The 19,473-nt window shown below is 45.1% G+C and overlaps 1 protein-coding gene across 2 annotated transcripts in view; it reads right to left on the bottom strand.

Annotated features, from left to right (window-relative positions):
• Window positions 1-19,473, bottom strand: part of LOC138497449 (transcription initiation factor TFIID subunit 4B-like) — a 927,656-nt gene that overhangs the window by 482,831 nt on the left and 425,352 nt on the right. For both annotated transcript variants that reach the window (XM_069620942.1, XM_069620943.1), the window contains one exon: window positions 7,604-7,734. In XM_069620942.1, coding sequence (XP_069477043.1) covers window positions 7,604-7,734 — 131 coding nt within the window. The remainder of the gene's footprint in view (window positions 1-7,603; window positions 7,735-19,473) is intronic.

The following is a 19,473-nucleotide window of genomic DNA, read 5'->3' as shown; positions in this document are numbered from 1 at the left end:
AAGTAGACCTAAACCTTGTATTATGGCAAATTGAAAGCATCATTCTGAACTATCGTCCACCTATAAGGGAGAGCGGTGCATAATGGAATCAAAGTTAATTCAATTATAGTGCTCATCCTAGGAGTTCTGACTAATTCATGTACAGCACAGCTCCTCTATACCCAACTATTTGTAAATAGTTAATTGTGCATGATAATGCCCAGCCCAGCTATACTACTGTACCACTGTTGCTTCTTCTCTACATGTATACTAATTTTGTAAATTGTAATAACTGTATGTAATTATGTAACATGTAAGCAAAGCGCTCAGATGCCTCCGGGCTTGGTGCGCTCTACAAATAAACATACACAAAGTGGTGAGCTTGGATTGCAAAGACTATATCTCAGGTTGACCGATGCCCATTTCTTGTCCCAGACTGTGGAAGTGAAATTAGATTAGAGCTTTGAAAGTTCGTAAAAAATACAATAAAAATTGACATTTATGCTGATCTTATTTGGGGGTGGTTATTAGGCTGCCCTGAATCAGGTGTCTGATTAATCTCAACCTTACAGACAGTTATTGGGCAAACAACCTTATAAAAAGGAGGCTGGGCTAATAACGCTTGCACTCATAAGAAGGATAAGATACTGCCTTGTTTGTGTCCAAAAATCACTGAGAAGTGGTTTTGTTTGAAGCTTGATTTTTTTTAGTTAAATGGAAATCTGAGTTCGTGCAGAAGATCTATAGTCTTCTGGGTGTTTTCGTATCATATTGGAGAGTGCTCCTGTTATTAGCCAATTGACCGCACCAGGGTAAACCGTCTGGTCTGGGGACACAGACGTGCGGACACCACCAGAAGACCCTTTGTGAACACATCAGATGCAGATACAACGCGACTCCATGGCGGATCCAGTTCTGGGGAATGTAGATTGTCTAAATTTGAAGCACAATTACTTTTGATGCCCTACCAACATTGAAATATGAAAGTATGCATCTTGTATATCCAATGTTGCCATGTAATCTTTTTTAGGAATCAGGATTACTACTTTGAGAGTTTTATTTTTGAGGCTTTACTTATTTGTTCACTCGCAGAGTACTAGAACAGGCATTTCTGTCTAGCCCTTAACTGGCACTAGGAACTGCAGTGTAAATAACTGTTTACCTGGCTTGGCGATACAGGTTCGATAGTTCTTTTTGAAGGAGTGCTAGAACTACTTTTTTTTTTGCAGCAGAACAACGTGTTCGTGGCATCTCTGCTCTTGGTGGGAGGTTGCAATTTCTCTCTAGCAGTATGACATAGTACCTCTGTTTTTCTGTACTCGACACCCACATGTCGGTTGAGATTACCATCATTCAACCACACATGGGAGGTTATCTGCCTCTTACCAAAGAAACATGGTAAGGGACATGCACCTTCAAGTCACTGCTTGGAAGAAGCAACCCCTCTTGGGGTTTGTCCTCTACTGCTGGCATAGCCACAACACTGCTGCCACTCAGTTGAAAGTGAAGCGCTGTGTTCCAGCGCTAGTGAACCAGCCATTGCTTACAGGCTGAATACATTTCCTTGGAGCTTGGATACAGGACTGGCCATGAAGTGTGACTGGAGGCTGTCACATTGCTGGTATGGCCGTCAGTAATATGTTGTAACGTTTGTAATATATCATGCTTCTTTGCCTTTTCCAGGGCTTAACTGCCTTGCCGAGTAGCAGAGTCTTTGTTAAGATCAAGTTTCAGAATCAGCCCTGTGGACAGATTCTAAGAGACCTACCAATTCTGATTAACAGGGAAAAAGTCTGGTCTAGCCAAACTATCTGGGTAGTGTGACTCAGCAGCAAGAGCATGGGATGAACCCCTGATATCAGAGTTCTCAATGGCTTATTGTCATTCTCGTCAGGCCCCCACCTTTCACCCAAACACCCATAACTCACACAACACCTTTTGTTCTTGATGTGCCTGTTTGTGAAATCCGTGAGAAAAACCATCCAGAAGTTAAAAGCCCAAAGAAAGTTATGGACTTCGACTCCGATAACCACTCAAGTACTGAGACGAGGAGGCAAACAAGGGAGTTTGTGCTAAGTGACAGGAGCTCGAAATACAACACGAAGATTAGTTTTTCAAAACCTGCAATGAACGGGACATTTAAAAAAGGCAACCCGCACTATGGAGGAGGGAGGAGCAGCAAGCAGTGCAGAATGAGACGTTGCCATCCAAGCTGGGACTCCTGTGTGCAAGGATCACAGAGCGAGCTGACGAAGCAGAGAAGAATGCTGGGACAGGAAGAGAGATGCTGCAGCAAGAAGGGCCATGGAGACGCCTGGAGCAGTGTGGGAGCTCCTGGAGGTTTGCTCGCTTGACGAGGCAGCAGACTTCACCCCAGGCCGAGGAGAGCTGGCGTGTGACCACGGATCCACGCTGGGTGCTGGGGGAGCGTCTGCACACTCCAACCTGGAAGGCAGAAGGAGAGCCCATAACGCTGAGGCCCAAGCATCGTCTGAGATGCTGGAAAAGACCGGTCAGTCTGCCCAAAGCAGTTGGGGACCACGGGGAGCTCAGACAATCGCACCAACAAGTGATTGAATGGTACAAGGTTAATACATAAAATATACAAGGGTAACGTTTGTTTGAATGCAGTCAAGGCAAATTATAAAGGCAAACACCAATCAAATACAGATGCATGAGATGCCAATGTGGGGAATAAGTTTGAGCAAGTACATTTGACTAAAATATGACCACAGATCGATATACCAAGCACCACATGGTATATTGTGTTATATTAAGCAACTGTGAAACGCATAAGAAATCCTGGCAGCCGAGTACACCAGGCAGTTGAAATTGTACAAAGATTCCTGGCAGGCGAGTATAACAGGTAGCTGAACATTGTATAAAGATTGCTGGCAGGGGAGTATACCAGGTAATCTGCACAGATAAAGGAACTTCTACAGAAAAACTGTTACTGAACATTTTGCTTGAACAGAACATTTTGGTTAAACATGAACTTTGAGTCCATTGAAGACAGCAAGGAACTGTTGGCTAAAGAGACTTTTTGCCATCCCGTTTAAGCATTATGGGGAAGGGGACCACTTTCTGATTCCAAGGGTCTTTACCTTGTAGAACATTTTTGTTGGAGTCATTCTTACATTTTTGGTTTTGAACACTTCTTACTAAACATCAAGTTAAAGACATCTCCTTGCACCTTATGTTGTTTGTTTATTTATTAGTGGGACAGTCAGGATAGGTTGTTTTGGACACAAGGACAACTTTTCAGTTACTGACATCCTGACACAGACAGATACTTCGTTTTAGTTTCCTCTTCAGAATAGGGCTAGCGAGGTGTTTTCCAAAACCATTTTTTTTTTTTTTTAATTAAAAGGTCTTTACTTAACACAAGCTTGTGTCCATCTCTCATTTCTGACCACTCACAGCACACAGAGCACTTATAACAAGTTAAGCAGAACGTCTAAAAATATAATTGTGTCGGCCACAGACAAACTCTTAGCAATTCAAAACCACAGGTAAGAATTACACTAAACATTCACTTTTGGGGTGCCACACTTTAGGAAGTCTTGCCTTAGCTAGAACTCAAAAGCCAAGTACCCTTAGAGTGACAGTTCGAGGGCAATTCTTTTCCAAAGGCTTGCAATCTTTAAAAGTCTGAATAAGAGTTGACAAAGCCAATATGCAGTTTTTAAGTGGTGTTAAGAACAATTGCAAAAAAGCTCGTAGGTGAGCCTCTACCAACCCAATCACCTTAGGGGAAAGCCCAGGGGAGTTTTCCACAACCAGATCTCCACTGATCATGATCAGGCAAGGACATTCCGCCCATCAAATCCTATAGAGGATTGGAGGGTGGGAGGACAAGTTTGTTCACCCACCCCCACTAGACTCAGATTCACTCTAGGACCACTTTGTCAGGTCCTGAAATCGATGGGTTCCTGTACTTTGTGTCTTGGTTGCGTTGAAGGAGGTCTAGGGGTCTCTGGTGCGGACTCACTTTAGGTGTCCAGATAGTTGGCAGCGCTGTGCTCTGGCGGCACCATTCCTGGGACTAGACAGCTAGACAACCCTGCAATGAAGGAAGGACCACCATGTTGACAACGATGTCGACTGCAAGACAGGATGTGGGCAGAGAACAGCAATGGCCACTTGAAGAAAATTGCAGAAGACTACCCTTGTGGCAATAAACTAACAAGCTGGACATGTAAGGCCCCTCTTTGTGCTGGAGAGTTGCAAATGCAAGGGGTGGCCACTTGTTACAGAAGTCAAAGGTCTGCAGAGTGCCAAGTTTGAACTCAGGATGACAGACAGCGAGGTAGCCCACAGGGAAGATGGTCAGCCTACAGGATGGTTCTGGGACACTTACAAAAGGTTCCCAAGGGCAGGTTCCTCAAGCAGGTTTCGAGACTGGCTGTCTCCACTGGTCGAAGCACTGATGAATGCCTTCTGGAGATCAGCAAAGGAGCACAGCTTGATGTGGACAGTTGAAGATAATGCTGGTTGGCTGCAAGTACTGTGTATTCAGTGGGATGTTCCTCTTTCTAGGTTTCTTGACTCCAAGAACTATCTGCTGAATGGCTGCAGCAGTCCTTTTATCCAGTATTCTAGCTGCAGATCTCAAACTCGCAGGGGCTGTCCTATTATGGATAGCTTCTGGCACAGCAGTAGATACTTTAGCATGCATGTAAACTCGGACCGGACAGTCCCATTCCCTGAATCCAGACAGCCCAGGAAAGGATTCAACATTCATGACAAATCCAGCTCAGAGTAGGCAAAAACACAAGATGTCCAAAGGACAGTGGTTCTTCACATATAGGAGACGTACAAGGCCATTTTTTAACACAACTTTTGATTAAATCAAAGCAAGCCTTCTCTAGGCCCCGTCACTAAGAGTTCCCTGCTCTAAGAAAACAACATGCTGGTGTCTTTTGGATATCAGCCCTGTGCAGGCTAGATTGCCTCACCGCCCGCCACCCAGTATCACATGGAATGCTGCATACTTTTGCTGCAGCTGCGGTATCCGTGATGGAGGGGGTCCCCCTGGTGAGCAAACCTCAATGAGATCCCACTTGTCCTGCCAGATAAAAAGGGCATTGCATAGCGTGCTCAGCTCCCCAGTTACACAGAGGATGGCCCCCCTTGGGGAGAAGGGACAAATGCCACGGATTTGTCACAACAGGCAATAATCTTGTGGTGCAGTCATTTTAGAGTAGATCGTTCTCTAAAAGGCATTAAGTGGTAAAATGCAAAAGTGCACGAGAATAAGAAACAGTAGAAAACGAAATGCTGCCACTAGTATGTCTTGGAGACTTCATTCAAGTAACCACAAAGTTACAAAAAACAAAAAGTTATGGGGGGGGACACAAACTATCCTTACTGAACCTCCCTGTAAGTGTAAGGTGAAGAGTACATTGTAAGATTAGTGCACCCAAATCAGATGAGCTTAGCAAGGCAAGTGAAGTAAAGGCTTCCCTTGCATTCAAAACTGAAGACCGGTCACAAACTAAAGTACAAGTTTTGTGGTTCCATACACTTCTACGGAGAGAAAGAAGCAGCAAGAAAATATTTCCTAACAGTCACCTATCAGCATATGCAACAAATGGACCTTGGTTTGTGGCTTAATAAAAACGTGCCTTGCAAAAAAGGTATAGATTGTAAACTAACAGACTGGGCCAGCTATTTGAAGAGTGACCACTTCCACCCTATGCACAAAGCATGCCACAATATTCAGCCAGCCATTAACAGTACGGCCGAATATGCTCAGACACAAGGGACTGGGGAAAAAACAAAGCTTTGAGATCAGACTTCCTAAACCATGGATAAAGCTGCAGAACGTAGACAGGACCACAGGGCAACAAGGATACCCTGTGGCAACCTCCTGGAAAACATTGCAAAATGGGCCCAAATTAGGTGCCACTGACTAACAATCCAAAGTTAGAGTCTCTGCTAGTTTACACAGAAACAAACCCATTCAGCAACAAAATGAACTGCATAACGTTTTCCTTGGAATGCCCCCCCTTTGCTTTCAGACAACCAGCCAAAATCACAAAGAAAAAGCATGTTACTTCCGCATCAGACAAAATATGCCACGCAAAAACAAATAGATGCCTAACCTGTCCTCATATCTACAGTTCAGACATAATCAAGATACACCACATGGGGCAAGATTACGTAGTTACAGAAAGTTTCATGTGTGCATCCAGCAATGTTGTGCATCAGATATGCCCCAGTGAGGGTCCTAGGGGTGGCTGCTTTGTTGTGGAAATTGGCCAGCAACTACGTAAGCAGACAAAGTTCCACAAGCAAAACGTTAGGCAATCTAATGACACACCCCATAGTGAGCATCCTTACTGACTAAAATGAAGTGTTGAAAGTTAACTGGAGAACAGAAATTGCAACATGACCACACCTTGAGATTTTCAATGCACTCGAAGATGTTAAAGCATCGTGGCTTCATGAATCAAATAACAAATCCCCATTCTTTGCACACTATAGAGAACCAGGTTGTCAAAATAGAGAGACCTCATACTTCCTTTAACATTTTCTCTGGCTCTTTACTGACACTTGACAGATCTCCAGCCCATCTGCTTCTGAGGCAATGTTCCACTACTAGACTCGCTCCTATTCAACTCTCCCAGTGCTTTAAAAGTCCTGCCCCATAAGGCTCCCATAGGATGGTAAGTACTTCTGATCCATGTCAGTTCCAACCCAACCCCAATCTAGTGTAGAGAAACAAACTCAAAAGGCATTATCCTTTTCACATCCTTCACAAGCCAAAAGCCTAAACTATGGCTGATGGGTTCCCCCTCCTACTGGCCACAGGTGGATGACTCTGCTTCCACCAATCTCACCAAGGGAACAGAGCAACAAATGGCTTGCTCTTTTTCAGTCTGGTTAGCCTATTAGAGTCCAAATTTAAAGTGCGACAATCATGATGAATAATTTTTTAAATACAACTGTCCAACAAGTGACTTCATGTGTTTCCCATCGCAACCTTATACGTAGGTGGGCAACAGGCTCAGTGGAGATGGACATACACTTGGCTCTGCCAAACATACTGTCCTCACTAAGTATGTACACGACATGTGCGACAATGGCATCCCTTCATGTCCCTCTGAAAGCAGCCCAGTAGTTTTTCTCTTACCTGCTTGCATGTCATTTGCCATGTCGCACTTAAATCTTTCGGACTTTAATGCCTGGAGGAATTAAGTGCAAGGCTCTTTTTGAAGGATCCCAATCAGAAAAAGGCGCACACAGATAAGACTATGGAAATCGTAGGTAAATGACTTTTGTGGAGAAAGCGGTTACACCGAGTTAATTCTCTCCAAACATTGGGCAAGGTGATACATAGCTTTGTTGAAAGGGGTCTCAGCAGAGCACCATACAAATTTGAGAAACTAGTTTAAAACAAACTGCAATGTCACAGGCATTTGGCAGCTTGTTTACAAAACAAAAAGCCAAGATCCTGGACAAGACAATGCAATAAATTGATTAATTGCAAAAGTACAAAAAAGGCATTTGGATGTTGGAGCACTCAACAGTGCACAATCATCTGTCATGTTCTAAAAGCCAAAAAACATTAAATCACAGGGTCAAAGGCAAAAACTTGCTTAGGAAATCACAATTTTACCTTATATGTTGCTGCTCTGTGCTGTGCTGCTATTGTCAGTTTTTCCACTAGGCCTCGCAGCCGCTCCTGTGTAGCATAGGAGATCAAGCTCACAGCATCCGAGTTAAGTTCCAAAACGTCATGCTTTTTACCTGTTTGAGGCAGAGAGAATCCATTATGCATCTTAAAAGGAGACGATAATTGCAATAATTAGCACAGCAGCTATTCTGATCCCCCAGGAAGTGATACCCATTATGAATAAATGTGGCGATATGCCTTTTTCATTAAAGGCAAAACTTCAAAGATCTAAGGCATTACATTAATAAATTGCAGCTTGCCTCTGGGACTGAGCCCATCACAAGGTCACCCTTGGTTGTTGAGAAGATGTGCTTATGTACTTGCAGAAATTGATGCATTAATCTACTAAATTGAAAAAGCAGCAAAATATACTTTCTTTAATTTCCTAGTACTTGCTAAACCTTTATTTTTCCAAATATATGTTTTCTTTTGCAATTTTTATATGACAAACAAATCTTCATGTGCCACATCAAGAAGCTTAATCCAAAAGCTATCAAAATCCATTCATATTCCATCACCAGGTCACCCTTTTTATTCAGTCCCGACAGTAAAAAGGATAAAAGAATGGTCCCAAATATCATTTTAGGCCCTCGACATGGCCTGGGTATGGAGCACAGAAAAAGTCACGCAAATATTTCTTTATCATTACATTATAAATGATGGTACTGCAATTAGCCATTTCTATAGTGCAAGACTACCATTTTCGAAACACTTTAACTTAGGTCCTGGATAAATTATCAAGGCCCTGTGTCAGTGATGGAGGAGGGGGACCCAGAGAATGAATGGGTGTTAGGGAGATTTCAGTGTTATGCTTAATACCCTCTCCTTAAGACCCTCAGCATTTTTTTCTGGACTTCTGGACATTTTTCTATCCCTCCTGAATGAACAGCCTTTTTCCCCATATTCATCATTTGCTCCGACTTTTGGGAACTATTTTTTGCATTACCCTATTCTATGAAGTCTTGCTTTCCTCCATATCTCTTAAAGGCATCTGTGTTACACTTTTGCAGTACAAATTGGGTAGAGCACTAGAATAACCAAATTACTGCGCTGATCAAGTGTGGAGAGTAGTGAATCCTGCAGCCGGTGAGTGACTCTTATAAGACGGTGCCCTACCTTCTGAGCGAAGTTAGAGTAGATGTTGGGGAAAGAGCCACACTCAAACCAGGTGCTGGGTCACAGATGTTGCTAGTATCAGTAAGTACAATTGAACTTATAAGTAATGGATACAGAGCCAAGTTACTATGTGTATATAGGGTGCTTTAATTAAACACATGTGCGACTCGTGTTCTGACCCGACAGGGGTCTTTATGAAGGTTGTTATACAGTGTGTGCTATACATTGTGGTTTGTGCACAATTGCTTGTGAGGTGGAAATCCAACTGAGTTGTGAACCATGTTGCAAAGTGAGATATAGTGGTAATGTGACATTCGAATGTAAAATGCCAATGTGCAAATGTAACAGTTATATTAAAAGGCAAGTCATACATAATGGGTGTGGTGGCAATAATGGGTAAGCAATTGTACAATGGTTATTGTTGAGTGAATAACTGACAGATTTGGTTCAAGCAGAATTGTGGGTAACATGGTTGAATGCATAGACCTTAGTGAAGGCAGTTCATGTCAATTATAATGTCGCACCAAGGGGAAAGAAAATGTGAAAGGAAAGGATAAAAGGGAAAAATAGAATTAGCTATTGAGGGTGTGGAAACAAGTTGGATGTAGGTATGGTTCCTTACTGTGCGTTTTAGAGAGAAGATTATAAGTAGAATGTGATTTCCAGCATGGCGGCTCCGTTTATTAACAACCTGTAGGGTACGCATAGAAGGGGGTTAGTATGGTATCCTTAAGGCCCTGTGTGGGCTGTGATGAACTTAACATGAGTGTCAAGCAAGGCTAATGGCGGCCTGGTTGGGTGGATGATGGATGGATGTTCGCCCTGTGGCTGGCGTGCTGATGCTCGAGTGCCTGGATTGCTGTGAAAGTAAAGTCTGAGATATGGTCTGGAACGAAAATGGCCTGGAGGCATGGGTCTGTGCTAGTTTGCTAAGAACGGCTGGTGCCAGAAGTGGAAACCGGACTGGTGTGCTGGGTGGGAGGGCCGTCTGATTGGTGCAGTAGAGTGTGGGAACAAGGAGTCCGGGCGTTGCTATGGTGGTACGGCGGATTCAAATGGTGCAGGACTGCAAGCCAGTGGCTGATGCAATTGAGACTAAGGGGTGCGGAAAGAGGGACTGGATTTGATGGTCATGGTGAGCAGGGGTGGTTTAGTGTGGCAAACGCTCAGTCTCAATCAAAAGTACTTCAGCAGGTGGTGTTTAACATGAGTGGTGCATCTCTAGTCTGCTCGTTGTTAGGGGGAATTCTAATTTCTGTGCTAATTCCCTTCAACCTTAGAGACCCCGAGCTCTTTTAGTGGACTTGAGGACTTTTCAATTTTAACCCTTTAGTGAGTGAAACCTTTTTTTACTCATGTGTTTTGACCTGATTTGGATTATGTGTTTCCTTTGTTTTTGGAGTCTGACAAACTCATCCTTTAGATTTCGCATAAGGTTTAAATACCTTTTTTGTGTGAACTACTGTTCCCAAGAATAGTAAAGTGAAATTCACTGTACTTATCCTTTTCTCTTTGTAGGTCCAGCTCACACCATCTTATGTGGGGCGTTGGGGGGTACTCATTAGCCCCTTATCATGCCTACGCATGTAACATTTGTAGGTTTCCCCTCACCACTTTAAATGGCTGGTGGCAGTGGTTTAATTTACCGGCCATTCTGCTTTTCTACCACAAGCTGAAACCTCAGCTGCAGTATAGCGCCCATGGGTGACCATTTCATCAAAATGGCCCTGGTCGTCTTTTTTGACATTTTCTGTTTGTGAAGTCTTTTTTGGCTTTTACTCTGTGCGCCAAGCCAGGTTTGTTTGTTTTGCCTTTGGCAGGCTTCAGTCCTGAAACCTGCCTCCGGCTCCAGTGTGTCTGAAAGTGCAGGAAGTGAGGGAGGTTCCCAACACTCCCATGTCCTTTGTCTCTAGGACTGCCTGAATGCAACTGGTCCGGACTGTCTGGCTATCCTTTCAGGACAGCCCCCCTACTGTGTAATTGACAGCATAGGCTGTACATGAATGGGAGAAAGCTGCTTAAAAAGCGAGGGTTTTGGGACTAGAGGCAGAGTCTACCACTGGGAAGAACGCCCGGCAAAGAAACCGTGTACAAAACTTGTTGCATCCTCCTGGACATTTGAATTGCCCGGTGAAGCCCTGCTGCTGTGCTGAAACTCCTTTTCCTGATTGACAAGAGAAGCTCCAGAAGAGACGACTTCTTCCCTTGGGTTAGTGGGACCAACTAACCCCGAGACAAACTCCACTGGACCATCTTCCCCGACTGGCTGTAGTACTTTGCTGCTGCAGGAACCGTGTGCCAGGGGTCGAGAAATCTGTAGTCGAGTGCAACATCTGCAATCCGGCCAGAAGCTCCAGGAGTTTCCTAAGCACCCTCCAGGAGCAAGACAACCAGAGCTCAAGTCCCCTCACCAGAGTGCAGGACTCAAGGAGTGTAGGAAGCCCAACCAGTATCCAAGATCCGCGATGGTGCAGTTTACCGTGCGCTGAAACCTGAAAGTGCTGCTGATCTGAAAAGAGCTCATAGCTGCCGACGACCTCCAAATTGCTGCCGCAGCAGTCCTCCACACGTCCTCCCTCTTGTCCCCAAGAATGAGGCTCAGGAACCCAGGATCTGTATCGCTGCAACAGGACAGATTGCAGCTGGACCACTCTTCTTCAAACCAGAGGCACTGTTCAGACTTGGGGTACTTTCCTCAGTGTCTTTAGCTTTGCTCTTCTCAGTTGAGACTTGCAGTGGCTACATTTGTTAAGAGTTGATTTCAGCTCTGCTTTCCAAAGTTTAACAGTGTGCGAGCCTACAAGTGATTTCTACAAAACTCTAACTTTGTGCAATAAATTTGAACTACTAAGCGCCTCAGCTCCATAGACTGTACGCGAATTGACTTTGGCTGTTCCCGCCCCCTGGAGACTCTTCTAGTCCATGGACTGATATTTTCTGTCCCTCAGAGGTGACAACTTGTGTTTTGACTGTTATTGCTGGGAAAGGTTTTATCTAGACTTCATTGGAAGATTTAAGTATACTCACATGCCCTGAGAACCGGTTTACCCTTTTTCCATCCTTTTCCTTTCTGCAACCTCAGAATCTGCAAAGTATAACTAGTGATATATGCCATTACTGTCCTTGTGAATGAAGTAAACTCCAGGTGTAGGAAGTGTGTAAAAAGCATCTCTAAAAAGAGTACCCACTAAACTTAAGCTGATTCTGGAAAAGTATATTTGATTGTTACATATCTTGCTCTTTTTAAAGAACGCTTATTTAAAAATGGATGTTAAATAACCATTTATAACTAAAACCTTGAGTATAAGTGTTCATGTTATTTGGCTACTTGTATTTGTGAATTTCATTGCTAGAGCTCCAATTTACCCCTCAGTCACACTACCAACGTGTGTAGTACAACCCTATACCAAAAGGTGAGTTACCTAATACCAAGTAGAACAGTGTTGTGTAGTCTCACAGTGTTACTACATCTATTCTTGCCCAACACTCATCTGCAATGGTAGTGAGCTGGTAAGGAGAGGAAGGGGGCAGGCTAAGACTAGGTAATGTCAGGCACAAGCTGAGTCAAAGAAAAAGGAAAATGCGTTGCAGAGTATGATATCGACACTGCAATGTTTATGTCCGGTCAGCAACAGAAGAAAGGGTTAGTTATGGGAAGGGGGGGTATCAGCGGGCTGGATCTGGAGGACCCATATGGAGGATACAGATCTATAGACACCAATAAATAATGCAGCATGAATGGGGTGGAGCACGTCAGGGTGTGGCCACAAGGTCCAAGGAATTGTGTGTGACTACAATGGAGTAGGTGATGAGGGCAGCTGCCCATCTCGAGTGAGAGCACACTTACCTGTTGGGGTAGTGAGGCCACTGCAAAGAGATGGGCGGTCATGGCGAACTTTTGATGCTGGACGCCATCTTGGTTTGCATTTAACTGGTTGGTGGATGGTGTGGGAACTGGGAGATTTACCTAGCTGCAACATAATGAGCTGAAAATGCAAACTTGACAGTATAGCAACCTGGAGCATGAAGCATGAATGTAGCATGGTTGAAGAACCAAAATAAAATTGATAATTCAAACGTTGTAAGAACAATCATTTTGCAGACAAATGTCATAATGCTTAAAAAATATATAATTGTGCCATGTTGTCTTCTGTTAATACGAGGTCTGCATGGTGGGCAAAAGTCCCAGTTGTTACGAGTGGCATGAATGTGATGTGGGCCACGGGGGAAAATGGACACGCCAAGCATGGGGCGCCTTGCTCTGATATAACATGCTAAGTGTATTAAATTGGGCTAGCATTGTATATCAGGTAGATGTTAGTGTGGGGTAGGAGGGGCGTCACTGATTAAGTGAGCCCATGGATGAGGCCTAGGGAGATGTGCTCAGGATGATTGGTGAGAGCTGACCAAGTCATGAGTCGGTGATGTGGTCTAGAGGGCAGGTGTGCCTGTGGGTGAGTCGAAGGAACGGTGGTCCAGTTTATAGTGTAGTAGAGAGAAAATCAGTGGGTAGAGCGAGAAACCAAAGGGTGTCTCACCGACTAGTCCCTTGGGACCCGTCCTCCAGGTGGCCGGGGCACGGCCATCGCTGTTAGGTAAGATTGTATGCAGTAATCCTGTGGGAGACTACACCCTCTTGGTATTAGGTAACTCACCTATTGGTATAGGTCTGTACTACACAAGTTGGTAGAGTGACTGAGCAGCCAGACCTATCTGAAGAGAGGTAAATGTGAGCTGAAGCATCGAAATCCACACATACAAATATCCAAATAACACTCAATAAATCATTATTTTACTATAAAACCTTTAACGGTCAGTTTTAAATAAGCACTCTTTAAAAAGGGCAATGTGCAACAATAAAAATACACTCCATAACACGTTCTCAGAATCAAGATAAGCAAATAGATACTCTTTAGAGATGCTTCATACACACTTTCTACACCCTGAGGTGACTTCAATTACTAGGACAGTATTGGCATTTATATATCACTGTTCGCACTTGGTAAAATTCTGAGGTTGTGGAAAAGGAAAGGGAAGAAAAAAGGTCAACAGGTTCTCAGAGCATGTGAGCACTTTAAAATCCCCCAATGAAGTCTAGATAGAACCTTTTCTAACAATATTTAGTTAAACCAATGTACCGCCTATGAGGGACAGTTAGAATCAAAGTCAATGGGTCAGAAGAGTCTGCAGGGAGCCAGGACAGCCAAAGTGAATTTGAACAATGTCTATGCAGCTGAAGCGCTTCTTAGATGGCACAAAAGTATTGAACACAGAGTTTGTAGAAAATGACTGGCCACAAGCTGCTAGGCTTGAAGGGTAGATCTGAGATCTGCTATCCAAAGAGCAGCTACTGCAAGTCTCAAGTGAGATAATGCAATCTACAGACAAAAGAGGCAAGTACCCCTTAGTCAGCACAATACCTTAGGTTAGAATAAGAGGATCCACCTGGCTTCTGTTCTGGTTGCACTGTTGAAGATCCTGGGTTCTGGACCTCAGTCGTGGGAACAAGAGGGATGATTTCGGGAGGACTCTTGCACTGCAGGTCGAAGGTCAGCAGCGGCTACGGGCTCTTTTCAGTTCAAGCTACTGCCAAATAGCACCACCGCGGATATTGGACATGCAATAGGCTTTCTTCACGCCGTGAGTCCAGCACTCTGGTGAGGAGACTGTAGCTTGGGTCGTCCTGCTTCGGAAGGGTCCTTAGGATCTTCGGTCTGGCTTAAAAACGTTGCACTCGACTATGGATTTATCGACCCTTGGCACTCGGTTCCAGCAGCAGCAAAGTAGTACAGCCAGTTGAGGAAGGTCTTCCAGCAAAGCTGGTCGTGGGGTTAGTTGGTCCCACGAACCCAAGGGAAGAAGTCATCCTTTCCAGAGCTTTAGTCGATCGGAAAAGCAATTGCAGCACAGCAGCAGGGCTTCACCGGGCAGTTCAATGGTATTGGAGGATGCTGCAAGCTTCTCCTCAGGATTACTTTGTCGGATGTTACGTCCAGTGGTCGGCGGTCTTCAGTTCAAGAAGCCTCGTTTTTTTGGAGCCTTCTCCCATTCATGCACAGCCTAGCTGTCACTCACAGCAGCTTGGCTGTCCTGCAAGGACAGCCAGACAATCAGCACTGGGTGCATTCATGTAACAAAGTAGACTAAGAACAGGGAGTTTCGAGCACCCCCCTTGCTTCCTGCACTGCCAGAGACACTGAGGACAGAGGCAGGTGTTCAGTACTGAAGCCCGCCAAAGGCAAAACAAACAAAAGGGTTAAACCTGGTTTGGCGCGCAGAGTAAAATCCAAGAAAGACCTCAACAACAAGAAATCGTAAAAAATGAATACCGTGGCTATTTTGACAATGGCCACCAATGGGTGCTATACTGCAGCCGAGGATTCAGCCTGCAGCAGGAAAACACAATGGTAAGACAATTAGACCACTGCCACCATCCATTAAAAGTATTGAGGGTAACAAAAATGTTACATGAGCAAGTAGAAACAAGGGCCAAGTAACCTCCCCAGCACTCCACATAAAATGGGGTGTGGTGGATCTACAGAGAAAAAGGAAAGTAAAGTCAATTTCACTTTACTACTCTTGGGAACAGTAGTTTGCCCAAGAGAAGGTATTTAAAACTTATGAGAAATCCAAAGGACTTATCTGTGACACTGCACTGAAGGTGCTGTGGTTCAAAATGCAAAAGGTAGATGCCTATGGAGTTTGTCAGACTCCTAAAACAAAGAAAACAGAGTCCGAATCAGATCGAAATACATGAGAGAGAAAAGTCTGTCTCACTCCAGGATAAAAATGTAAACTTCTTAAGTCCAGCAAAAGAGCTGGGGGTCAATAAGGTGTGAGGAATGCAGCACTAAATGAAAATTCTCCCTAACAGCTGTTGGATCCAGACCCCAGAGGTGGACCAGTGCAGGAGGATCACCTGGATGGGGTCCATGGGGAGTGGGGCACCGAGAGGAAAGACGCGAGATCACTTCACTCATTTCTCTTTAGAACATCCTCATTCTATATACTATCTAGGAACCTTAACACCCCCCCTTTCCTACACACATTCTGCTGCATGGACAAAGCGCTTCAGAGGAAGACAGACTTGCACACAACCAGAACGTTTGACATGTCCCAATATCGGGGTCAGGCAGAGTCGGACACTTACTCTGGATGACTCACCAGTTTTAGGAGACTAAGCACAGGGAGTTTCTGGCAGCTCCCTCACATCCTGTCCACCCCAGACACTCAGGCACCAGAGGAGGGCTTCAGCACTGAAGCCCGCCAAAGGCCAACGAACAAAGGGACCAGACCTGGTTTGGCGCGCAGAGTTAAACACAAGACGGACCTTTTCTAAAAGAAACAGTGAAAAAAGTTGACCAGTGTCTGTTTTTACAGATAGGTCTTGGGTGCCATATTGGAAAACATGGCTGACCCGATTTTTAGTTACTGGTGTTCGCGGTTGAGAAAAATAATGGTATTTTGTTAAAAACCACTCCCACCAGCCATTTCAAGTAGAAAAGGGTAACATTTGACTGTTACATGAGTGTTTAGACCCAGGGGAAGTGTTACGCTCACCTGGCTCCCACAGGGGCGTCGATCTGAACTGGACAGCTGCGGTCTCCACCAATGTGACGCGTAGTGCCGAGAAGACGGACTGGACTGGCCCACCTAGCTTTGTTTGCTTGGCCCGTAGGAATATTCTTCTGCAAATGGAGTGAGGGAATTAACCACCCGTGGAGTTGAGCGTTCACCCCCTCCCACTGCCCTCCCAACTGATCACCTTTGATGTCCCCTCTTATAGTCTCACCTGATGGTTTGGAGAGATGAGCTCTCCATCCTGCATTGAGCGCAGGGGTGCTTAGATAACCAGTTGCTTCACTGGCTCGAAGGAATTGGTGAGTTCCAGAACAATATTGACTCCGAGATTCCCGACCAGACGCCGTAAGTATATAGTTCGTAAGAGTTCAAATGTCTGACTTTCACTCTTGTCCGATTCCTTGCAGGTTGCAGCTTGACCCTAGCGAAGAGTTCCTCGTGGCAACGGTAATATTCAGGTAAGGATTTGTATTATCCAACAGTTCGATAAAATAATGTCAATATGTAACCTGTTGCTTTCTCCCTTATTCAGGCGCAGAGAGAAAGTGTGAAGTCTCGGGGAATAATGCCTCTGGCGGTAAAATCCGGTAAGTCTATTGTGGTGAGGAGGTTTCCCCTTGTTTGTCCTTTTGTTTCCCCTTAGGGGCCAGGGTTCGGCGAAGATGCAGTGGAAGCTGCACCAACCCGTGAAGAGGAATAGTACCCCCGGTGGTAAAATCAGTTAAGTCTATGGGGGGTAACTAATATTGCCTCTGTGTATTCCCTTGGCTCACCTTGCTGTTCTTGTCTTCCCCTTAGGTGCCGGAGTGCGGCGGGAACATGCAGGAGGATGCGGTGGAATGTGAAGATCCTGCGAAGGCCGGTGAGTTCAGCGTGGCGCTGCAGCAGGCGAGGCGACGCGCATAAAATAACTTCTTTCTTCCAGCTCGAAGGCGCGATGGATCGGGTATTCAGCTAAGGATCAAAGGTATTGCTCTTGTTCTAACCTTTTCTCCTTCATTCTCCCTTTTTCTAGGAGCTCCAGACTCGAGGCAGACGTGGCCGAAGACTGGATGAAGACTTGCAGGCACGGTGAGCGTTACGCTGCTGGATGCAGAATAACACGAAGCGTGTGCTTCTCTTCGGGCGTGGTTTAAATAGCCTCCAAAGTAGCCCCAGTTAAGTATTCCTCCCCAGCCCCACCCGAATAAAAGATAGTCCCTAGGTAAAGTAGTCCCTTCCAAGCCGCTTTTGGCTTGGAGCTCTTGCAGCATGGTCTGCATCAGGTAAATTTTAATCTATGAGCCTGTCGCCTATGGCGCCAGGACTGACTCTCCATATGAGCCTGGCGCCATAGACGCCAGGACTGCACCCAAATAGCCCCTAGCAGGGGTTGTTGGGCATGCTTGGGATAACTTGATGCCTGCTTCCGGGGTTGCTGGACTTGGTCTGGGTCCCCAGGGGTAGGGCATCATGACAGGAAACTAGGCAACCCCTCCAGCACTCTATAGGAGGATAGTGTGTGCTGGGTCTGTACATGTACAGACTAGTAAAGTCAATTTAACTTTACATGCTCTGGGAGACAGTAGTCAGTCCCAGAGAAGGTATTTAAACCTTGAGGAGTCTGAAAGACACCCCTGGGCCACTGCACTGAAGGTGCCGTGAGAGGCACAAGAAAGAGATTATGCCTATGGAGTTACTCCATATCCAAAGAACACAAAAGTAAAAAAAATACACATCAAAATACATGAGTGTGGGGAAAAAGGCTCACACTCTTTCCAGGTAAAAATGAAAATCCCAGAAATCCAGCAAAGTTGCTGGGGGTCTCAAAAGGTAAGGGAAAATAGCATATTCTTGAAAATTCTCCCTGACAAGACCCTTGCTGACCTATGTATTTGCATATGAGTTTTGCTTCTCATGGTCTTAATCTCAGTTGTCTTTCTCCTCCTCTTTTGTCACATTTGACTGATTCAAGTCCAATTAATAGAAGGTCACTTATTGTTCAGCTGGTGCTTCTCTTGCCAGTGTGCGTCGTGCGGCTATCTGGTGTCCTGGGAGCAGAGGAGGCTGCGATGTTCACAGATTCCTGTCATTCGTTCTCTAATGGTACTCCCAATGTACATAGTCGCGGACTGACTAAGCAGCCATCCGCTTACATAAATGGGCGCATTTAACCACCGTCCAAACGGCTCTCTCACAACCTACCCAAACCTGAACCCACCCCACCCCCAACTCTAAATCTTTGACCAGCACCCCCAGTTCCCTTCAGACTTCTGTCACTACCAGCAATGGCCCTACCAAGAATACAACCAAGGAAACCCATAAAATTAAGGTGAGCCCTTATCAATGCCAGATCCCTTGTTGTCCACGCCCCAGAAATTGCTGACATCACCACATGTAACCAACTAGACTTCCTAGTTGTCACTGAGACCTGGTTCCACAAAGCAGCTGGTCCTGCCCTAGCTCTAGCGGTCCTAGTCAACTTCACTATCCTCAGAAGAGACAGGCAAGCCTCGAAAGGGGGTGGCCTAGCAGTCATCTGTAAATCAGACTTAACTATCAGAGATAGAACCCATGACATTCCAGTCAGTGGAGCTACTCTCAGTCAAATTGGGGGTATCTCCCTCACGCACTACATTTGAAGATGATATAAAACATCTCTTCTGAACACCAACGTCAAACCTGGTACCCAAATCATCTTACTCGGTGACCTTAACTTGGGCCTTAACGACCCTAAAGACCCTAATGCAACCAGCATAGCAAACACTATTGCTGAAGCTGGACTTACTATCAGGAACACTGGACCTACCTATTCTAAAGGTCGCACCTTGGACTGGGTCGCAGATTAATTGTACCTCATGCATCACGACTACCGAACCTTGCGTATGGACAGACCACTACCTGATCTTGTTCACTATCCAAGACATCCCCCAAACCAACGTAATTAAACCTACTGCTCCACCAGCCCCAGCCAGATGTAAAATAAACATAACTGTCACCAACCTCCTACCCTTGATCCATCCTAACACTAACACTAACACTACCCACCTCCCAACCGATCCTACAGAACTAGTTGACCTGTAAAACAAACCTATCAACTCCGCTATAGACATCATCGCGCTGCCATGACCCTTGCC

This window comes from Ambystoma mexicanum, chromosome 5q (assembly GCF_040938575.1).
Source record: "Ambystoma mexicanum isolate Mex_15411 chromosome 5q, UKY_AmexF1_1, whole genome shotgun sequence".
In the NCBI taxonomy this organism is placed as follows: domain Eukaryota; kingdom Metazoa; phylum Chordata; class Amphibia; order Caudata; family Ambystomatidae; genus Ambystoma; species Ambystoma mexicanum.
This window is presented reverse-complemented; position numbering and strand designations above follow the sequence as displayed.